Source organism: Rhinatrema bivittatum, chromosome 3 (genome assembly GCF_901001135.1).
Source record: "Rhinatrema bivittatum chromosome 3, aRhiBiv1.1, whole genome shotgun sequence".
Lineage (NCBI taxonomy): Eukaryota > Metazoa > Chordata > Amphibia > Gymnophiona > Rhinatrematidae > Rhinatrema > Rhinatrema bivittatum.
Window position 1 is genome coordinate 264,671,436 of NC_042617.1, and position 20,305 is coordinate 264,691,740.

A 20,305-nucleotide genomic window follows, 5' to 3' on the forward strand; every position below is an offset into this window, starting at 1 on the left:
AATGTAAGTCAGGGAAATTTATAACTGGCATACACCCACGGTAAAACCAGTTTCACCACCATTTCTCCCAATATAGAGCTAGGTCCTTTAAATCCCCCCCCCCCCCCCCCCCCCCCTGGTTTAATAGCCTGCATTGCCTTCAGTTACCTCAGACCCTTTAAAACCCCTCAGGAATGGCTTTTTTTTTTTTTTAAACTTCACCCATAGCAAATGTAAAGTTATGTGGCACTAGAATTGGACGCACGCCCAGGGGTGTAAGTGCACGCACATCTCTTGGCCCCGCCCAGTAATGCCCTTGCCCTGTCCACATCGTGCCCTTTTTTTGATTCTGAGTGAGAAGTGCACGTAGTGGGAGATATGCATGCAGGCGGCTTTTAAAATACGAAGGGCGTGTGGGAGCCCTACATGCGTGTGCATCTCCTGATTTTGGTGTGCACCGGTCTTTTAAATTTCACCTTGTAGCTTTCCTCAGTTCTTGCCAAACATTTACATCCTGGCTAGTCCAGTCCTGGGTCTTCTGCTAGGAGTACTGGGAGATTTGAGATGTAGTCTAATTCTTTCTAGGGACCGGGTAAGACCAAATTATTTATGTAAGTTACATAGTGGTTCATTTATTTCCTACCTACTGAGTCACCACAGACCCTCGATTTTTGTTTGTCTTCCTCCTTTTCCCTTACCACTTCCCTTTTCCAAGCATGCTTGACTTCTGTATTTGGTGTGGTTATTAGCACGTCTGATGATGGATTATTTCAGGCATCTATTGCCCTCTCTGTAAAGAAATAGTTCCTCTTGAGCCCCCTTCCTATCAACGTCTTATTATGACCCATGGCCTTTAGAAAAAAAAGATACCTTCTTATTCCTTAGGGAAGCTTTCCCCTTCGTTACTGTAGACAGTAGAGTTTGAGTTCCTTAAGCCTTTATGTGTAGGGCTTATGTTTCAGGCTTTGCACCATTTTCTGTAGCCCTTGAGATCATATTGCCAATACTTTGTTAAATCAATTCTGATTGGTATTTTCTATTTCTGATCAGTTAAGTGGTAATTTTTCAAAATATTTATGTGCATAAAATGCATGTTTGTAGCTATAAATGACTTTTTATAAAATTGTATGGGGCTGTGTGGATAAAAGTATGCAGGTAATCTGATTTCACAAATATTTTCATGCATGTAAAAATGGGCATTCCTGGGGAAAGAGTTGGCACAGAGTTAAGATGTACATGCATACTTTTGATTTTAAAAGAATGGGGTGAATTTTCAAAACTGCGCGCAGGCATACATGTGCGCACGCTACCCGGCACACATGTATGTATGCCTGATTTTATAACATGTGCGCGCATGTTATAAAATCGTGGGTCAGCACACACAAGGGGGTGCACACTAGTGCACCTTGTGCGCGCCGACGCCCTCGGGTTTCCTCTGTTCCATTCCCCTAAACTGACCTTCCCACCCCTTCCTCCTAACCTTTCCCCACCCAGCCCTACTCAAACCCCTCCCCCCAATTTCTTATCTCACCTTTTGTGCCCGCTTAGAGGGAGGCGCAGGTTGCAAGCGCCTGTAGCCTGCCGGCAAGTGATCCACCAATACAGCGGCAAATGGCCGCTGTGCCGGAGACCTCTGGCCCCACCCCACCCCCGGACTGCCCCTTTAGTAAAGCCCCGGGACTTAGACGTGTCCCAGGGCTTTACATGCATCGCCAGGCCTTTATAAAATAGGCCCGGCGCGTATAAATCCTCTGAGAACCTGGCCCAATACTTGTAAATTAACTTGCACAAGTTACACACTGCAAAGAGGCGATGCAACTGCATGTGAATTAGTTTGTGCATGTTCTTAGGGATCATTTTCAAAGCCAACTCATGCACATAAGTTCACTTTGAAAACTGGTGTAACTTATGCGTTTTGGCAATGCATAAGTTGCATGATTTGTTAGAAAATTACCCTCCATAATCATAGCAAAAATAAAACAAAGTATGGTGGAGGGATCACCGATTGTGCTCCTATCCAAGAGAGTGGTGGTTGCAGTGAGTTTAGAGGGGAGGGGAAAAATTGAATATTGGATTTCAGTTCTTTTAAGCTGCCACTGGATTGTTGGTTTTCAGTGTGAAACTATTCTATTTATGCTTGTTTTATTGAGATACATTTAACTTGACGAATACTAAGGGGTTAGTGAGGATTTTCACAAGTTAGACGGGGAGTGATGATTGCTTGGGAGTGGCCTAAAAGGATATAAATCCTGGGTCAATTTGGTGAGACTTGCCCTTTCTGAGTATGGAGTGGAGATTGAAAGGTACCTCCAGGATGAAGGGAGCCTGGAGTAGCCAGTCTGCGGAGCTGGGCCTTATAGTGACTATTCTCCTCAAGGGAAGAGGTCTGAGGCAGAAGGATGTTGGAGAAGAGGCAATTCCTCTCACTGAAGAAATGACCAGGACTCCAGGAGCTAGGAGGAAGGGGATGTTCCAAAAAGAGTACACCAGGAGGTCCAGAATGTGAAGGAGAATGGAAAGACCTGCATGCTGCTGGAAGGGTGGATCTGCAATGACCAAGGAGAAGGTGCAAGGGTCAAAAGAGGCATGAGTAGAAATAGGGGGAATGGAGTGAATTGCCCCCAGGAGTTAGGGATGTGAGCCATGTCCCACACTGGATTTTAGCATTTAAAAGGAAGAAGAATCTGGAGAGTGTGTTTCACCTGTCTTTGAAGAGGGGAATCTAGTGCATTAGGAGAAAGGAATACCTGCTAGGGGTGTGCAGCCTCCAATATGTTCTTTTGTTCCTTGTTTTGTTTTTCCCCAGGTATCGTATTGTTTAATGTATTTTTTGTTTCTTTTACAGAAATGAAAAAAAAAAACCCAGAAATGGGACTTCCCTCATTCCTTACCTTCCCCAAAAAATATCTCGGACCCTGGAATCACCCCCCCGCCCCCATTTACCCCATCCATAGGGCTCCAGAGGGGCAGGAAGGATGCCTACTCACTGTGTGCCCTTAGGTCTTCTGCACTGAAATGATGCTAGTCCTCCTTGAGACTCTCGTCATACTGTGATGTAATATGGTGCCTTCTCAGGGCTCCATTTTCTTGTATAGCCATACATACAGAGTCATACAAGAAAATGGTGTTGGCTGGCCTGAAAATGTGCCATTTTTTAAAAACTGTTTATTTAAACAATTAGTAGACATAACGACTGTAAACAAAATATACAATAAGGTAGTTTGACACATTATCTCTTGACATAGGCATTCTATCACTATCTGAAATACTATAATCCAAGCCAACCCCTTGGTATTCAGTATGCATGTCCACTGTATTAAACATTAGAGGTTTTCTATGATACGGTACCTACTCCCTCCTCTCACAGATGTTGCCAATAAAGCCCCCACACTTGGTCATAAAGAAAAGCTTTCTTATGTAAATATCATTTTTTCATATCCTGCACTTATACCAACGCGAATGCAAAGGTTGTGACTTCCAGTGCGTGGCAATCGTGAGTCTAGCTGCACGAAGAAGATGATTTCCCAGCTTGTGCAAAGAACCAGCAAGAGCCACATCAACCCAGAGACCAAGCAAACATAACACTGGAGTGAGACTCACCGGATAAAGCAGTATAGCTGTCATTTTATTTGCCACTAGGGATGTGAATCGTTTATTTGACGATTGAAAATATCGTCCACTATTTTCAATATCGTCAGATATCGGGGGGGGGGGGGGTCCCTGATAGCGATAAGAAACCCCACAATTAATTTAGTGGGTTTTCTTATCGTTATTGGGGGGGGGGAGGTGGGAAGAAAGGACACAACCTAAAAATACAACCTGACCCTTTAAAATGAGTTTTAGTATCCCCCCACTCTCCGGACCCCGCCAAAAATTTTTTTAAATACCTGGTGGTCCAGCGGGGGTCCCGGGAGCATTCTCCCGCGCTCGGGCTGTCGGCTGCCACTAATCAAAATGGCGCCGATGGCCCTTTGCTCTTACTATGTGACAGGGGCTATCGGTGCCATTGGTCGGCCCCTGTCACATGGTAGGTGCACTGGATGGCCCACGCCATTTTTAAAGATGGTGCCGGCCGTCCATTGCTCCTACCATGTGACAGGGACCGGCCAATGGCACGGATACCCTGTCACATGCTAAGGGCAAATGGCCATCGGCGCCATTTTGTTTACTGGCAGCCGACGGCCCGAGCGCGGGAGAATGCTCCCGGGATCCCCGCTGGACCACCAGGTATTTAAAAATTGTGGGGGGGGGGGGGGGTCCGGAGGGTGGGGGGATACTAACAAACTCATTTTAAAGAGTCGGCTGTATTTTTTGGTTATCAACTCGGGCGCAGCCGATTAAAAAAAACAAACAAACAAACAAAAAAAAAACCCGATCGGACTGCAAGATAAAAATTTCACGATGTGAATCGGAACCAGAATCCGAACTGATACCGGTTCCGATTCACATCTCTAGTTGCCACCCCATTCCAAAATATTTGCACTAAGGGACAGGCTGACCATACATATAAGTAGATCCATCTTCCCCCACATACCCTCCAACAGAGACATGTCGCCCCTTGAAGAAACTGCATAATACAGGGGATATCTATATATTCTTCTCACCAACTTATACATCAGCTCTGTTCTGCGACTACATATTGACATTTTGTGTACTCTCTTCCAGATATCCCCCCAATCTTTGTCAGTTAAATGAATAACCAAATCAGCAGAAAATGTGTTTTTTTATGTCACAGTAAGGCGCTGTCTCAGGGCTGATGTGGGGATGGAGGTGGTGCATACAAGTGTTTAGTATGGAGTCACCAAAGAAAATTGCACATGAACTTCTGTAGTTCTTCAGTGAGTCAGACTGAATTTGGGATTTGATATTCCTTTTAACATGTTTTAAATGTTGCCATTGCTACAAGGGGGATTTCTCATCAGAAGAAAACATTATCAAAATCAGAAATTATTTTCACCAGCAAAAGTATTTTTCTGAAATCTGTAAACATAATAAAAGAATGCAATATTAACATTTTATGTAAACTTTAATGTCAACATTTAAAATCTGTCCAAAACAGCAGTCTAATATATGTAACCAACCAACAATAAATTCCAAAATTCATAATAAGAATTAAAATAAATTATAAAATAAATCGACAACCACAAACACAAAAGGACCCACATGCACTAAAGACCGAAAAACATACACACACAAAAAGACACATACCACCACTTAAATTTAAAGAACTAAATAAAAAGAATCCAACATCTCTATGGGAAGATAGTCCAAAGTCTGCAAGAAATGGATAAAAAAAATTTTCCACAGCAAAACACATGGCTCAGTGAAAATACATGCTACAAACTAATAGGCTTCCAAAAAATCTTACAAGCTAGTCTATAAAGTTCCAATTACATCCATAAATGATACATCCATAGGCCATGAATAAGCTCAGCAAAGGACTTCCAAATGGGGAGTTGATGGACCACAGCTGCACCTCATGCAGCAGGGGTTTAAATCCAACATGTTTCCCACCCAGCTTTTTCAACAGTCCATGCGTATCTTACTTTGGGGATATTTCCTCCTCTACTGACCCCCTCTAGTATTCTCTCTAAAAGTGAAAAATGAATTAAAGCCACTACAAACAAACCAACAATAAAAACAAATAGAAAAATCCAACATATGGATGTGCATTCATTTTAAATAAATGTGCAAAATGTGACGAATAAGGACGGTTTGTTAGTTAACTCTGGCATGACCTCAGCAGATGGCGGCAGTTTACGAAGAAAGAAGTTTTACCGCCATTGATATTAGAGGACAAACAAACAAGAATTCAGCCCATACAATAGGTCCGTGATTTGGGCTTCATTATCGATACTGAACTAAACTGCAAAGTACATATTGCAACCAAAATCAAAGAAGGATATCATAAATTAGCAATATTAAAACGTTTAAAACTCCTTTTGGATCAAAATTATTTCAGAACTATCCTTAAACTGCAAATTTTTGCCAACCTTGATTATTGCAATGGCCTACTTCTAGGATTACCATTAACAACAATACGCCCATTACAAATTCTACAAAATACGGCAGCAAGAATTCTTACAGAAACAAAAAAACATGATCACATCACACCGGTTTTGATATCCATGCACTGGCTCCCAATAAAATATAGAGTTGGATACAAAATTTTAACAACTCATAAAATTATCTATGAAGAAAAAACAGACTGGCTCAATACAGCAATAAAAATACACACCCCACAGCGAAATTTACGTTCTATGAATCAAGGACTCTTACCTATTCCTTCAATAAAAACTGCCCAATTAGAGAGAGCAATTTCTTTGGCAAGCGCAAATTTATGGAACTCATTACCTACTGAAACATGCCTACAACAGAACATAAAAAACTTTAAAAAAGAAATTAAGACTTGGCTGTTCAGGAAGGCATTTTATGAAATTCACTAACATTATCCTTTCAACAATGAGACTACCGGCCCTCTTATGACTTACATCACTTTTAGTTTTTGAGTTTTAATAATAACATTCACTCGTCCTTTTATGTTTTATCACTGATGTTAATGCTTTTATAGTCCATTCATGTGCTATTCATATTTCAAATATGTGTTAGTAGATATGTGCATTCGTTTGCGACGAAATAGGAAATAGAGACAATATTTCCTATTTTGTCGTGGTCTGGGGGGGCAACAAAACGATAACAAAAACCCACGAAATTTCATGGGACGATTTTTATTTCAGCTGCCCCCTGAAATGATATCCAAAACCCACCCCAACCCTTTGAATTTAATTAATTGCAACTTCCCACCCTCCCACCCCCCCAGGACTTACCAAAAGTCCCTGGTGGTCCAGCGGGGTCCCGGGAGTGATCTCCCCGCCTCGGGCTGTCAGCTGCTACTAATCAAAATGTCACCAATGGCCCTTTGCGCTTACCATGTGACAGGGGCTATCTGTGCCATTGGTTGGCCCCTGTCACATGGTAGGAGCAATGGATGGCCCACACCATTATGGCGCCCGGCTGTCCATTGCTCTTACCATGTGACAGAGGCCGGCCAATGCCACTGATAGCCTCTGTCACACAGGTAAGGGCAAAGGGCCATCGGCACCATTTTGATTACTGGCAGCCAACGGCCCAAGAGTGGGAGATTACTCCTGGGACCCCCCGCTGGACCACCAGGGAATTTCGGCAAGTTTTGGGGGGTTGGGAGGGTGGGGGAGTTGCAATTAATTAAATTTGAAGGGTTGAGGTAGGGTTTGGTTTTTTTTTTACATTTAAATTTGAAGGGTTGGTGCGGTTTTCGGATATTGTTTCGGGGGGCAGCCGAAATAAAATCGGCCCGAACCACAGGGAAATGAAATTTCCTGCGGCGGGCTGATAACAAAGGCCGAACCAAAAGGTTCGGCCGAATCACATCTCTATGTGTTAGTAATATTTTATATCTATTAGTTCTGTTATAATACTTTTTGTATGTTTTTAGGAATTTAAATTGTACTAGATTTTATGCCATTGTTGTAAACCATTATGATGGAATCTACTGAATGACGGTATATAAAAATTGCAAATAAATAAATGAGGACGCCATCATCAGAGCTGCGAGGCCTGGGCTCTGCGCCTGGGTCTGACTCTAGGCTGAGGCCCAGTCATTGGGACCTGGACTCCAGGTCAGGCCCTGATGTCAAGCCTGGGTCTGACCCTATGCTGAGGCTCATAAGTTGGGACACACCCTCCAGGTCAGGCCCTAACTTCACTCTTGGCTTCACTCTTGGGTCTGGACCAAGGCCCCAGCATTGGGACCTTGCCTCCAGGTTGGGCCGAGATGTCAGGCTGAGACTTAGGTTGTGGAGATCTGCCTAGGCTTATGCAAGGCCAAGGCTTTGTCTTGATCTTAGGCCTCACCAGCGGATCCCCACTGGACTGGGTACGTGAGGGCCGGGAAGATACTGTCCCTGGCTTTTTTCTGGATGGGAGGGATGGGTGGTGGGGACAGGAGAGTTTGGGAGGCCCCATTTTCTTTTTTTAGTTCATTTTTGGATTGTTTTTTTAAATGTTTGCTTTGTTTTTTTCACACAAATGAAATAAATCATATATTCCACAAACCAAAATTCTGGGGGGAAAAACATCCCAAAAATGAACCAAAAAATGAAAATAATTTTTTTATCCCTGCACTGCTTTAAACACCTTTAAAAGAACATTCATAGTCATACCCCTGCCCATGCAAAAGTTTCTATTTTGGTAAGACCTCCTGAGATTTTTAAAGCATGCATTATTATTGAGCACTGTAGTGCTCAATAATAATGCATGCAGTGCTCAATAATAGTGCTATTATTGAGCACTGTAGTGCTAACAAAAACAAGAATACCACAGCAATACCACAGCAATACACCCAAAACAAAATTAAAAAAAAAATAAATTAACAAAATAATTTCTTACATAACACTTAAAATAAATGCACTCATTAGTCAGTGTAGTGCTTTTCATAATGCATGGATGGAGGCACCATTGACCCAACATTGGTTAGAGAATAGCCACTGTAATTGATGGTAAATTTTCATGGAGGGATTGCATAAGGTGCAATTGTGATAAATCCGTCCTTCAGTGAGCTTATTTGTGGCCTATGAGTGATCATTTATGAATACAATTGGAAATTTAAAGTCTAGCTTGTAAGATTTTTTGGAAGCTAACTATTTTATAGTTTGTATTTTCATCGAGCCATGTTTTTTGCTGTGGAAAATGTTTTTGATCCATTTTTGTGAACCTTGTACTATTTTCTCATAGGTGTGTTGGACTTGTTTTATTTTTGTTTTTTTAATGGGGGTATGTGTTACGTATGTGTGTTTGTGTGTGTATGTTGTGTTGCTCTTTTGTGGTTTTTAGAGTCTGTGGGCCCTTTTATTTGTGGTTGATTTATTTGATAGTTTGAATTCTTATAATGATTTTTTAAATTTATTGTTAGATATATTTGAATTGTTATTTTGAAGAGATTTGAAATGTTTAAATAAAGTTTATAAGAAATGTTAATATTGCATTCTTTTATTATGTTTATTTTTTGATAGATGCAATTGTTAACCTATTATAATATTTTCTCCTGAAATTTGTGACATTGACATACAAGGAAAAATACAAACTACACAATGAAAGCCAGAGGCTGAAATTTTATTACCTATTGAAACTGAGTAGTTTTTATACTGAGCAAGAAAATGTGTGAAAGAAATAAATTAACATTCTACATCTATATCTTTTTTACGCTTCAGGTGTTCCAGATTGCATATATTATAATTAAAGCTGCAAACTCGCCACGACCTGGCAACTGGATTTTGGAGCGCTCAGTAGATGGTGTCAACTTCAAACCTTGGCAATATTATGCTATCACCGATTCTGAGTGTCTGACTCGTTACAATATCCTCCCACGAACCGGCCCTCCATCCTATACCAAGGACAATGAGGTTATCTGCACTTCTTACTATTCCAGGATCCACCCGCTGGAAAATGGAGAGGTAAAAATGAGCTACTAAAGCGTTGACATCAGTCAACCTAATTAACTTTTACTTAATTGATATATTTGGTTATTCTGACAGCTGTGCATGGGGAGGTCCATATTCATTAGCATTTAGCCAGATAGCTCAGAAGTTATCCAACTAAATGAATATTTGGATACTTATCTTGCTAAATTTTAGCCAGGTAACTTTTTTTTTTTTTTTATATCTTTTTATTAACTTAAGTGTAGGAGTTATACAAAGAACTGTTGAAGACAAAAATCTAGTTCCATTTACAGATCAGAACATCTTGTAAATAACATTAGTCTGTTATTCCATACATTAGTAGTGTATATATTAAAATACCTAACAGATAACAGCGATAACTAGAAGTAGCACAGGGTTGCAGTACTCCCACTCTCAAGTGAATTTTTCAGTGCACCTCTGAAGCTCCCTCCCCCCTCCTCCTTCCTTCCAAATTTTCAGAGAAACTCTAATACAATAGAGTAAACAGGTGATTGCAGGTTTATGACTACGGATTACCTGTAAAAAGGGATATGTCTAAGTTGTTGAAGGGCTAATATTCTACCACAGTGTTATGATTAAGCGGGGTGAAGGAATGAATGAGTGAATGATGGAATGGATTGAGGCGTATTAAAGTTCCAGAGAGATATCATAGTATGGAATACCCAGTCACTCGTATCCTATGAGTGTTTGAAATTTGTCACAAATGTCCTTAGTCTGGTTTTGTATGAAGGGATCCCAAATCTTTCTTGTGGTGTCCCTTTGTGTGCCTGTTGCTTGTCGTGCCGTTAAGTATTCAAAGGTTGCCATTCGGAGCATCTTGTTCGTCCAGTGCTGAATGTCCGGAGACTTTTCGGATACCCAGCAAGATAATGTAGTTTGTTTAGCGAGCGCTGCAGCTTTATCCAGGAACAGCTTTTGGGTCTTCCCAAGCTGTGATTGGTGTTCTGAAACTTGTCCAAATAACCAAAACTTAGGATCTTCTGGGAGAGATTGAGAACAGAGATCAGAGCAGATGGTCCTTAGCTTGCACCAGAAGGTGCAAATTAGTGGACATGACCAAAAACAATGGAGATAGTCTCCAATAGCAAGTTTACATTTTATACATTGTCCTGATTGACATATTTTCATCTGACAGGCTGTAGCAGGTGTATAGTAAAGTTGCCATATAAATTTAAAAAGCATTTCCCGTAAATTGGCATTAATTGACACCTGATATATTTTCTGTAAATATGATCTAATATCTATTCCAGTGATCCTTAACTGAGGGTATTTTGCCCATCTGCGCACAATTTCCGAGTATGCCTTGTTGAACAAATTATGGCTCAGTAGGTTTGCATACTGGGAGCTTGTAATTTTACTCATTCGGGGATTGGATATAATGTTGAGTACTGCTTGCATTCCTCCTACTGAGATGGTGTTCAGGTTCATAGATGTGATGTAGTGTCTAAGCTGTAAATAAGCATAAAAATCTGAATTTGGTAATTGGTATCTTGTTTGAAGGTCATGAAAGGTATGCACCCCCTTGGTTTTAATAGAAAGGACCCGATTGATTGTTCGTAATCCTTGTACTGCCCATTGTCGAAATATGCCCGATCCTCTACTCAGGATAAACTGAGGGTTCCCAGATATGGGCAACAAAGGTGTGACTGTGGATTGAAGTCCAAAAAGTTTGCATAGAAACACCCAAGTTTTCCTCCCAGAGTCTACTATGAGGTAATTCCGATAGTGTTTCGGGACCTGTGACATCGGGATTTGTATCAAAGCTGATAGACTGTAACCTTGGCACCAAGTTTGCAAGTGAGCAGTAGGCGAATATTGAGATGTGCCAGAAAAGCCAGGTAACTTTTTATCTGGCTATAATTTGACTGGATAAGTCAGGGTCATTCTGGAGCTGTCACTGGGAAGAATTGAGTTAGCCAGATAAGTTATCTGGATAATGCCTCTCCCATTCCAACCTAATAAGAGGAAAGGCAGCTCCATCATTGCATGGGTGAGGCCCAGTGCAGCTGAAACCACTCCTGCCTTAACATAGGAGGAGAAAGAGGAGCTGCACCCATGCTTTGGCTGCGAGGGGGGCTGGGTCTTCTATTAAAGACGAAAGCAGCAGCACCCTTTACACTAGGGGCGGGTATAGGTCTTCAGTTCTCTCCTTCTATCCCTCACTAACCTGCAGTGGTAGCAGTGGTGTGAGGGTTTGTTTTTTTGTAAGAATTAAAGGTGAATTTCTAGCCCGCCAGGCATAAGCTTCTCCTGAAAGCCAGAAGCCAGAGCTCATGGGTGAGAAGGAATCCGTGCCCCTTCCCACTAAGGAGCACAGGACGCTGCTCTCCCGAGGCCCCCACCCTGTGGTGCTCAGAAGTGGGGTCACACTGCAGCACCCGTGCAAGGGAAGGATCACTTTTAGCACCTCAAGCGTGACTTTCCCTGCAATACAATACTGATTTCCAATAAAGCTGTAATAACCATCTTCCCTCACCCCCTCCACCAGTCAACCTCCCTACCCGTTGGCCACTACCCCAATAATCCAGTTCTTACTAGTGTTGACACTTAGCTTTTCCCCTTGCTTATGTTGTATCCAAGTTTATTTCCTCCTTGTTCATTGTAAGACAATTATTGTTACTGTCTGTTTTATGGTTGTTATGTAAACCGTAGTGATAAGTAACGCTGTTATTTGAACTTCGGTATAGAAAAGTTATAAATAAATAAATAAATAAATAAATAAGTCTGGTTGTCCCATAGACATATCTTAAAGTAAGGTGGATAATCTTCTCTAGCTAAATTTAGGATAGCTAGATACATTCAGTGGTGCAGCCATGCCGCTGAATATATAGGCTTACGCCCAAATGTTTAAAGTGCTGCACGCGCTAAAACTGGGGGATATGCGCATGGCTGGGCCTTGCACACACTGTATGCATTTTAAAAATGGCCCAGCCATGCGCATATTCCCTGGTAAACACAGGGGTGAGCTGGGGGGCCTGCCGGGACAGTGGCCATTAGGCCCTGACCGAGGGAAGCTCGCGCCAGCCTGCTGCCAGTGCACGTTAACTTACTTCTGCTCCAAAGGAGCAGCTAAGTTATAAAACAACAAAAAAAAAATGTAACAGGTGGGTTAGGGGTCAGGGAGGAGAGGAGAAAAGGTAGGACGAGTAGTTAAGTGGATAGGGATGTTCCCTCCCTGTCCGCACATGTGCGCGGATATTAAAATCTGGCATGCATGTGTGCGGGAATCGTATTTTATAACATGCGCGCACTGACGTGCACATATTATAAAATAGCCATGTCCATGTGCGCACGCTGGAAGCCACACGCACATGGATGCATGCACGCAGGTTTTAAAATCGACTCCTAAGTTAGCCAGCTAGGTTTATTTGGATAACTAGCCGAAGGGTAGCCTACTCCTGTCCTCAAGAGCCACAAACAGGCCTGGTTTTCAGGATCTCTGCAATGAATATGAATGCGATATATTTGCATACAATGGAGGCAGTGCATAGAATTGCATGCCTGTTTGTGGATCTAGAGGTTCAGAGCTGGCCACCCCTGCCATAGTGCTTTTGAGAGCTCATAATCCTGAAGAAGAAGAATGCATGTATTTATGTACAGTGGGAATTAAAGGCCTCGAAAATGGGATGAGATTTATACTTTTGCAGAATTATGCATCTCATAGTCATGGTAGCTAGGGATGGATATTCAAGAAAATAGAGCTCACTTAGTAGTTTGTCAGAGAATTCTTTATGCTGTGTGTAACCCTTCCTTTGTTGGAGGTTGCTTTTGGCAGCTGCAAAGGCAGCAAAAAAAAAAATCTTTCTGCAGCCCTGGAACCAGGATTCTTTCTCTGGAGAACAGCACAAAAGCTATAGGGCTCAAAGGCTCAAAAGCAGGCCTAAATTTGTCAAAAGACACACTAGGCCTGTGCCTAGGGCAGCAGAAATCAGGGGGGTGGGGGGCTGAGGAAGCAACAGGCTGGCTGAAAATGTACTGCCTTCCAGCTGTGCTGAATTTCACTCAGCAGAGACTAGCCCACTCTGCTTCCTGACCAGCCCCTCTCTTCCCAGGCAGCATGCAGAGAACAAAATAGGAGGAGAGTGAGCCTGGAGCACACAGAGCAAAGGGAGATCAGTTTGGTAAGATTTAGGAGGGGCTGAATGGGGATCATTGGTAGGGAGAAGAAAAGGCTGAGGGATGAGAGTGGATCAGATGGGGGAAGGGGGAAGTGTGCGTGTGTGTTTGTCAGACTGAGAGGTCAGAGAGGAGTTGTAAGGGGGAGCAGGACCAGAGCACAGTGGGGCTACCTCCTCTCCTCCCCCCTCCTCCCACTGCAATTCAAGTTCTCGCTACCTTGATCTCAGATTCTAACCCCCAGATCCTGGAACCTCCCTTCCTTCTTTCTTCTCCCTTCTTCCCAGATCCTGGAAACACCCCCCCCCCCCATCTCGTCCACTCTCTTCCCTTTTCTCAACCCCAGAACTACCCTCCCTCCCTCTCTTTTCCTCCTATCCCGGATTCATGATTTTCCCCCTTTCCTCTACCTTCCCCATCTCTCATCTTTCCTATCCCAGGCCTATCTACCTCTCCACCCCCATCCCAAGTGCTTTCCGTCTCTTCTCCCCTCCATCTCCGGTCCTCTTTCCTTCTCACATGCCTCCCTCCTATCCCCCAATCCTTTCACCTTCTCCTCACCCCATTCTTAGTCTTCCTATTTTCTTCTCCCCCTCCCTGGTCCTCCCCCCCCCCCCACCTTCTCTTCTGCCCATCCCTGAGATCTCCTTTCTGTACTAATACTTAAGAACCCTTTTCCTCACCCAAAATAAATTATACACCTTCAAACAAGGTTGAAAAATGACTTAATTTTTATAACATGAAAGATGAAAATGTTTGCAAATGTGCCTCAGATTTTTCCAGTTTTTGCAACAGAATCTGTCTGAGCAGGAAGTGCCTTACACTTCCTGCTCAAGGTTGTTTCACCTTTCCGAGGGGGGGGGGGGGTGCAGCAGCAGAAACAGTACCTAGGGATGGCAAACTCCTAAATCCGTCTCTGCCCAAGGGGAGTCCTGCACCCAATGCAACAAAAGCACTGACCAGGCGGCGTGTGGTCCTGAAACAAAAGATAGAATTTATTCCAGACATCCAATAAATCGTAATGCAAATACAGCAGAAAGAAGATGGGGGAAAATAACTTTGGTAGTCAAATCCAGAACTTGAAAGAAACAGCGTTCCTGTCCCCAGTCACCCAAAACTCCCAAGATGTGCTCACACAGCCCCATCCACTTCAGATCTGACCACTTTTCAGAGGGCTTGTCTAGTCCAACCCCACCAGGGCCTAGGCTTTCACTGCTACAGGACTCCAACTGCAGCACCAGAAACTCCTCTCCTCCCGAAAGATCTCTGACCCAAGGCAGACCAAAGAAAAATCCCAACTTCCTTGGCTTTTTTCAACACATGCCAACCCCCAGATCTTCTCAAGCCTAGATCCACTCCTGGCACCCAGCAAGGCTGCAAGCCTCAGCCTCCGTCTGCGGGCTCCTGACTTGCGAGAGTCTCAGCCCATGCTCCTGCTTAATTCCTCTCTTGCACTTCTAGCAGTTCCTTAAGTACCTTCTCCCAAGCCCACCTCCCCTCTGGGGAGAGGAAATCCCTTCCTCTCGCTAGGCATTCCTCCCAGAACTAGAAAGTTCCTCATTATAAACCATAACCCTTTCTGGTGGCTGGTAGGGGGCCTCATGTGTTTCTCAGAACGATCCATCCTCTAATATTTAAGCCTTCTATTGCGCACACTGGCTACCAAGCTCTTCATGCACTTTGTTTGACAAAAAATAGAAAGTTTATGTTTCTGTACTATTATTCTTGATATAACTAGTGCACAGTGCCAAAATAAATTCGTTTTTCAAAAAGGGACATGATAAAAAGCTTCATAGTCGTGATGCGCCTCAAGATACAGTGTTTGCTGTTTTCCCTTTTCTTATTGCCATATCCACTTCTGAGATTTATATTTTGAAGTTAACATATGGCCTTTTAATTATGCTTGAGTGATCTCAGTTGTGTGTTTAGCTGAAGAGTGAGCTGCCACTTCTATTTTAGGATCTGTTTAGTCTTAGCTTGTGTTTATCCATATAAAAGAGACTGCAGGTTCATTTTGCCTCTTTTTGTTAAAAAGACAGATCCGAAAATAATGTGCAGAGATTCTCTGTAATATTATATATAGCACTGTCAGTGTACACAATACTAGGATAATTCATATGTCCCTGCCTGGAAGAAGCTAACATCTGATTTTTAACACAGAGAGTTTAAGTGACTTCAGAATATAAGAATATTATCATTGGCGTGCTGGGTCTGACCGAGTCCATCAAGCCCAACATCCTGCCTCCGACAGTAGCCAGTCCACATCATAAGTATGTGACAAATCCCAAAAAGTAAATCTATTTCTTGTTACTTATTACCCAGGACAGCAATAGCTTTCTCTGATCTGACTAATAATGTTTTATGGACTTTTCCTCCAGAGATTTGTTCAAACCTCTATTAAACCTCTCTGTTAGGCATCATAACCACATCCTCTAGCAACAGATTCCACATCTTGGCTGTCTATTGAGCAAAAAAAAAGTGTTTCTTTGCCTTTCTATCCACTCATAGTCACATTTCTCCCACCTTTCTATCCCTCCAGTCCCCAGTCTCCCTCTTTTTACCTCTCATCTATCTGTCAGCTTTACATCTCTCACTCTCACCATCTTCCAGCCTTCCCATCCCTCTGTCTCTCACTCCTACTGCAGCATCCTGGTTCCCCCTCTCTTTCAACCCATTCCCTAGTTCCCCCATTTTCACTTTCTGTACTCATCCTATCTTCATCTACCTTCTTATCACCTATCAACCCCTCACCAATCCCTTTTCCTTCTCTGTCGCTCATTCCCTCCCTGACCTCCAGCCCATTCTCCTGTCTTACCCCCTACCTCTCTTTCACCACCTCTCCAGCCTCATTCCCACCCTTTCACGCCTTCCACAGACCCATCTTTTTCCTCTCACACCCTTCCAAAGCACCCCAGTCTTTTACCACTGCCTTTCACCCTCTCTCCAGTCTTCTAGGCTATTCACAACACCCCATCCTTCAGCCTCCTCCCTGTACCCTCGCTCATATTTCCCCTAGCCAATCTAACACCTCCCAATAGTATCCACCCCTATTGCCACGTGGCCTCCCCCCAAGTCCTATTTCAGTCCCCTTGTCTCCACCATTCACATCCCTACTCTGCCCCCAACTGTGTCAGAGTTCCAGCTCTTCTCCTACCCCCAATACCCAAATCTCTGTTCTTCCTCTGCTCCCCACCCCAGCATCTTTCTTTGAGTCCCTGAATCCCATTCTTCCCATGATCTCCACCAGTCCACAACTCCTATTCTTGCCCTGCACTATCCCCAGTCCCTGCTTCCTATTCTTCTTCTGTCTTATCCCCGAAGTCCCTGCCTCTGATTTTCCCATGCTCTCCCCCCTCATTGCCACTTACCCCCTCACCTGTGCGCTCCCTTCTCTCCCTCTGCCCCAGTCAGCACCACCAGCGCCTCCTTCCTCCTGCCCCTGTTTTGAACTGTGGGGCTCGTCTGTATGAAGCCCTGCATGATTTAAATATTGTTCTAACAGCAGGTGTCGGAAGGCCTGAAATCACCTACTGGCAGAGGCCATTACTGTAATAGATATGGGGTTGCTTGGGACAGATATAGGGTCAATGCTAGGAAGAGAGTTGAAAATCAGGTAAAAGATACTGGTGTTGGGATGCAGATGGGAATCTCAACTAGACAGATTGCACGGACCCTTTTGGTCTTTATCTGCCCTTATTAGTGTGTTACTTTGTTACCTTCAGCACGGATAGGGCAGAAAGCTGGAGAGGGGTAGGAAGAAGACGTACAGTGCTACAGCCCCCAGGCATCTATTTTCAGTTGATTTAAATTATTGTGTCATACATAGAGAAAGGTGATTCATTGTTACATGGGAGAGAGGGGTGATTTTTTAATATGAAATTCTCCTTTTATTTTGGGGAATGACGTCACCTTCATATGCTTATCTTCACTTTCTTACTGGACTAATCAAGTGGACTAATGATCAGTGTAATTCTCAGACATATCTGTGCCTGATGAGTAGCGAGTATTGGGACTGTGCCAGTAAGCTGGGTGTCTCCTTTTCCCAACATACTGCACACACTGGATGTGTTGACAAATAAGGATGGGTCTGCAAGGAAAAAAATTAGATTTCTTTTTTTTTTCATTCCTCCCTCCCACCCCCAGGTATTGTTTTGTTTAATGTAGATTTTGTTTGTGTAGTTTGCAGAAACAAAATAAGCATTGAGCTCCCCCCAGCATTCCCAAAAAAACCAAAATGGGGCCTCCCCAGGCCCGCCCCATTGCTCCCACCCACTAAAACTTGGGGACAGGAGCCCTGGGGGTCCCAATGTCAGGGTCTCAGCCTAGGCCCAGTTCCCGGCCTGATGCCAGTGCCCAAGCTTTTCCAACTTATACTGTAGGGAGATTTACAAAGCCTCAATATAGAGCCCCTCCCCAACAAACTGTCACAGCAGTGCTGCTGAGTGATTTTTTATATCCCGGCAGAAATGTGCAATAAAAACTGTGCTTCGGTATGGGGCCTAAGAAACAACCTTGGCCAGGGCCACCATCGCTTAAAAGGCCTAAAGCCCCAAACCTCCTCCCCCCCCCCCCCCAAGTAGCCAAAAATTACCCCAGTAGTTTTTGGATACCCCCTTGTTTCCTCCCCCCCACTGCCTTCCGAGGCAGCTCTGGCCCCTCAAGAGGAAAATAAATTTGGCAAATTGAGCGGTGATGGCCCGCTTCCTTCCTAAACCCCTCCCCCTTAATCCACAAAAGTGCCCCTTTAGCCAAATTACCCTCTCAATCAGCCCCACCCCTCCCCATCCAAAAAATGAAATATCCCTGGGGACTAGTGGTCCTCCCCACCCCCAGCTCTGGAGATAGCCAGACCTCCATCCCATCCCCTGAAAATCCCCATATTTTTAACCGCAATCACTGGTCTTCAGTTCTAGGTCTGTCGAGCCATTTTCAAAATGGCATCAACCTGACCTTGCCCCGTCACATGACAGCGGCAAAGGTCAGGGACTGGACACAGGCCATGCGGGGCTATGGGAGCTCACGGTATCCTCTGGAGACCTGTGCTGGGGCTGCTGAGAGTAGTATACTGATGAGCCTTCTGATCCTCTCCTGCATTGCAGTCTGTCCTCTTCAAGGAATGATTTATACAGTTTTCTTTCTAGCGTTCACCCTTGATATTTTAAGGCTCAATGTTCTTAGGAGTACCAAGGTGGGCATCTTTTGTGAGGCGATTTTAGCTAAACCTTTTGCTAGGTTTTCATGCCATACCTTTACTTGGGTTGTCACAGACACACGCTTCTCATCCATAGGGGGGATTTCTAGGGTGTTTAACAGATTTTCTGGGGTCTGAGATTTCTTGGTCTGTGTTTAAAGTCACTGCATAGGAAGAACCTCATTAGTGAGTAAACTGTCCATGACATAATGCTATCTGTAAGATGTCCTAGATTTTCCATTTCCATGTGTAAAATCAGTATGTGTACAGGATTTAACTGCCTGGGTAAGATTTAGAATTGACATAATGGTGAGAAATTAGCTGTGTGTGATGACAGGTTTTCTATGTGTAGGTTAAAGTCACCCATGATCACAAGTTTGATGACTATTAGCATCAGATCTATGATCAGTTCTAGCAGGTCTTGAATTATGTGAACTTATTTCAAGGAAGCCAACAGACCACTAGGAGCCTTATTGGATTCCCACTTCTTGCATGATTAGTAGGCATTCTGATTCTGACACCTGTGGATATGGGATTTGGCACATCTTGATAGTGTTTTGGGACAGGATTACTTTTCCTTTCCTATGTTTTTCATTGTTTTGGTTTGTGTATGAAGAAGAAATGCTCTGTGCATTGTTTGTTAAGTGAGATTCCTCCTGCCTCATCTAGTTATGTTTCAGTTATCCCTAAAATTTCAAAATTGAATAATTTGTAATGTCCTGGATATGTTAACTGAACTGGCATTGACTAGACCAATATGTCCGTGCACCATGTATAAGTGTTTTTGTTGGTAACTGGTAGCTGTGTCATTGTTGATGGGCAATTTGTGTATCTTTGCTCTTGTCCTATGCCTTTTCTGTGGTCTGGGGTGTCCAGATATCCTCTCCCCATATCAAAGGGATCTCAGAGGTCTCTGAAATCACTGAGGTGAGACAAATTTTGAACTAGTGATTTGTGTTATAGTAGAAGACCTTAGTGGTTGCAGATAGTCCCTTCCCAGTGACCTTGCTAAGGCTGTGTGAATTTTATCTGAAAGTTTGATATGTTTCTCATTTTGTGAAGACAATTTGATAATTTCTTATTAATTGAGAGTGTTGTTAGTAATAGTTTGTACACAGGAGTGCACTTTTTTGAGTTAGAGTGGTAGCACAGTCTGAATACACATATGGACTCTCATTGGAAGTGATAACACAGTTTGAACACTAAAGTGGTCTCATTAAGTTAGAGTGGCAACTGAACACAGGAGTGTGATCTCATTGAGTGAAATTGATAGCACTGTCAGAACAGAAAGAGAGCACATTCTGAACATTGAAGTGATCTCTCATTGAGAGATATTGATAGTACAGTCTCAAAAACTGGAGTGGCTAGTCCTTGATAGACTGTACTAGCATTCTCTAATTCAGTACAGTGATTACATTTAGGACATTTAAATGGTTTTTCATGGATTGAATGCAGAAATTCCAATAACTCAATGCAAAATTAAGCTCTGGAATTTGTTGCCAGAGGATGTGGTTAGGGTAGT

General features: G+C 43.2%; 1 protein-coding gene across 1 annotated transcript in view; it reads left to right on the forward strand.

Moving 5' to 3' along the window:
* Positions 1–20,305, forward strand: part of LAMA2 (laminin subunit alpha 2) — a 1,492,466-nt gene that overhangs the window by 446,693 nt on the left and 1,025,468 nt on the right. Inside the window, 1 exon segment of the mRNA XM_029596813.1 lies at positions 9,228–9,470. Coding sequence (XP_029452673.1) covers positions 9,228–9,470 — 243 coding nt within the window.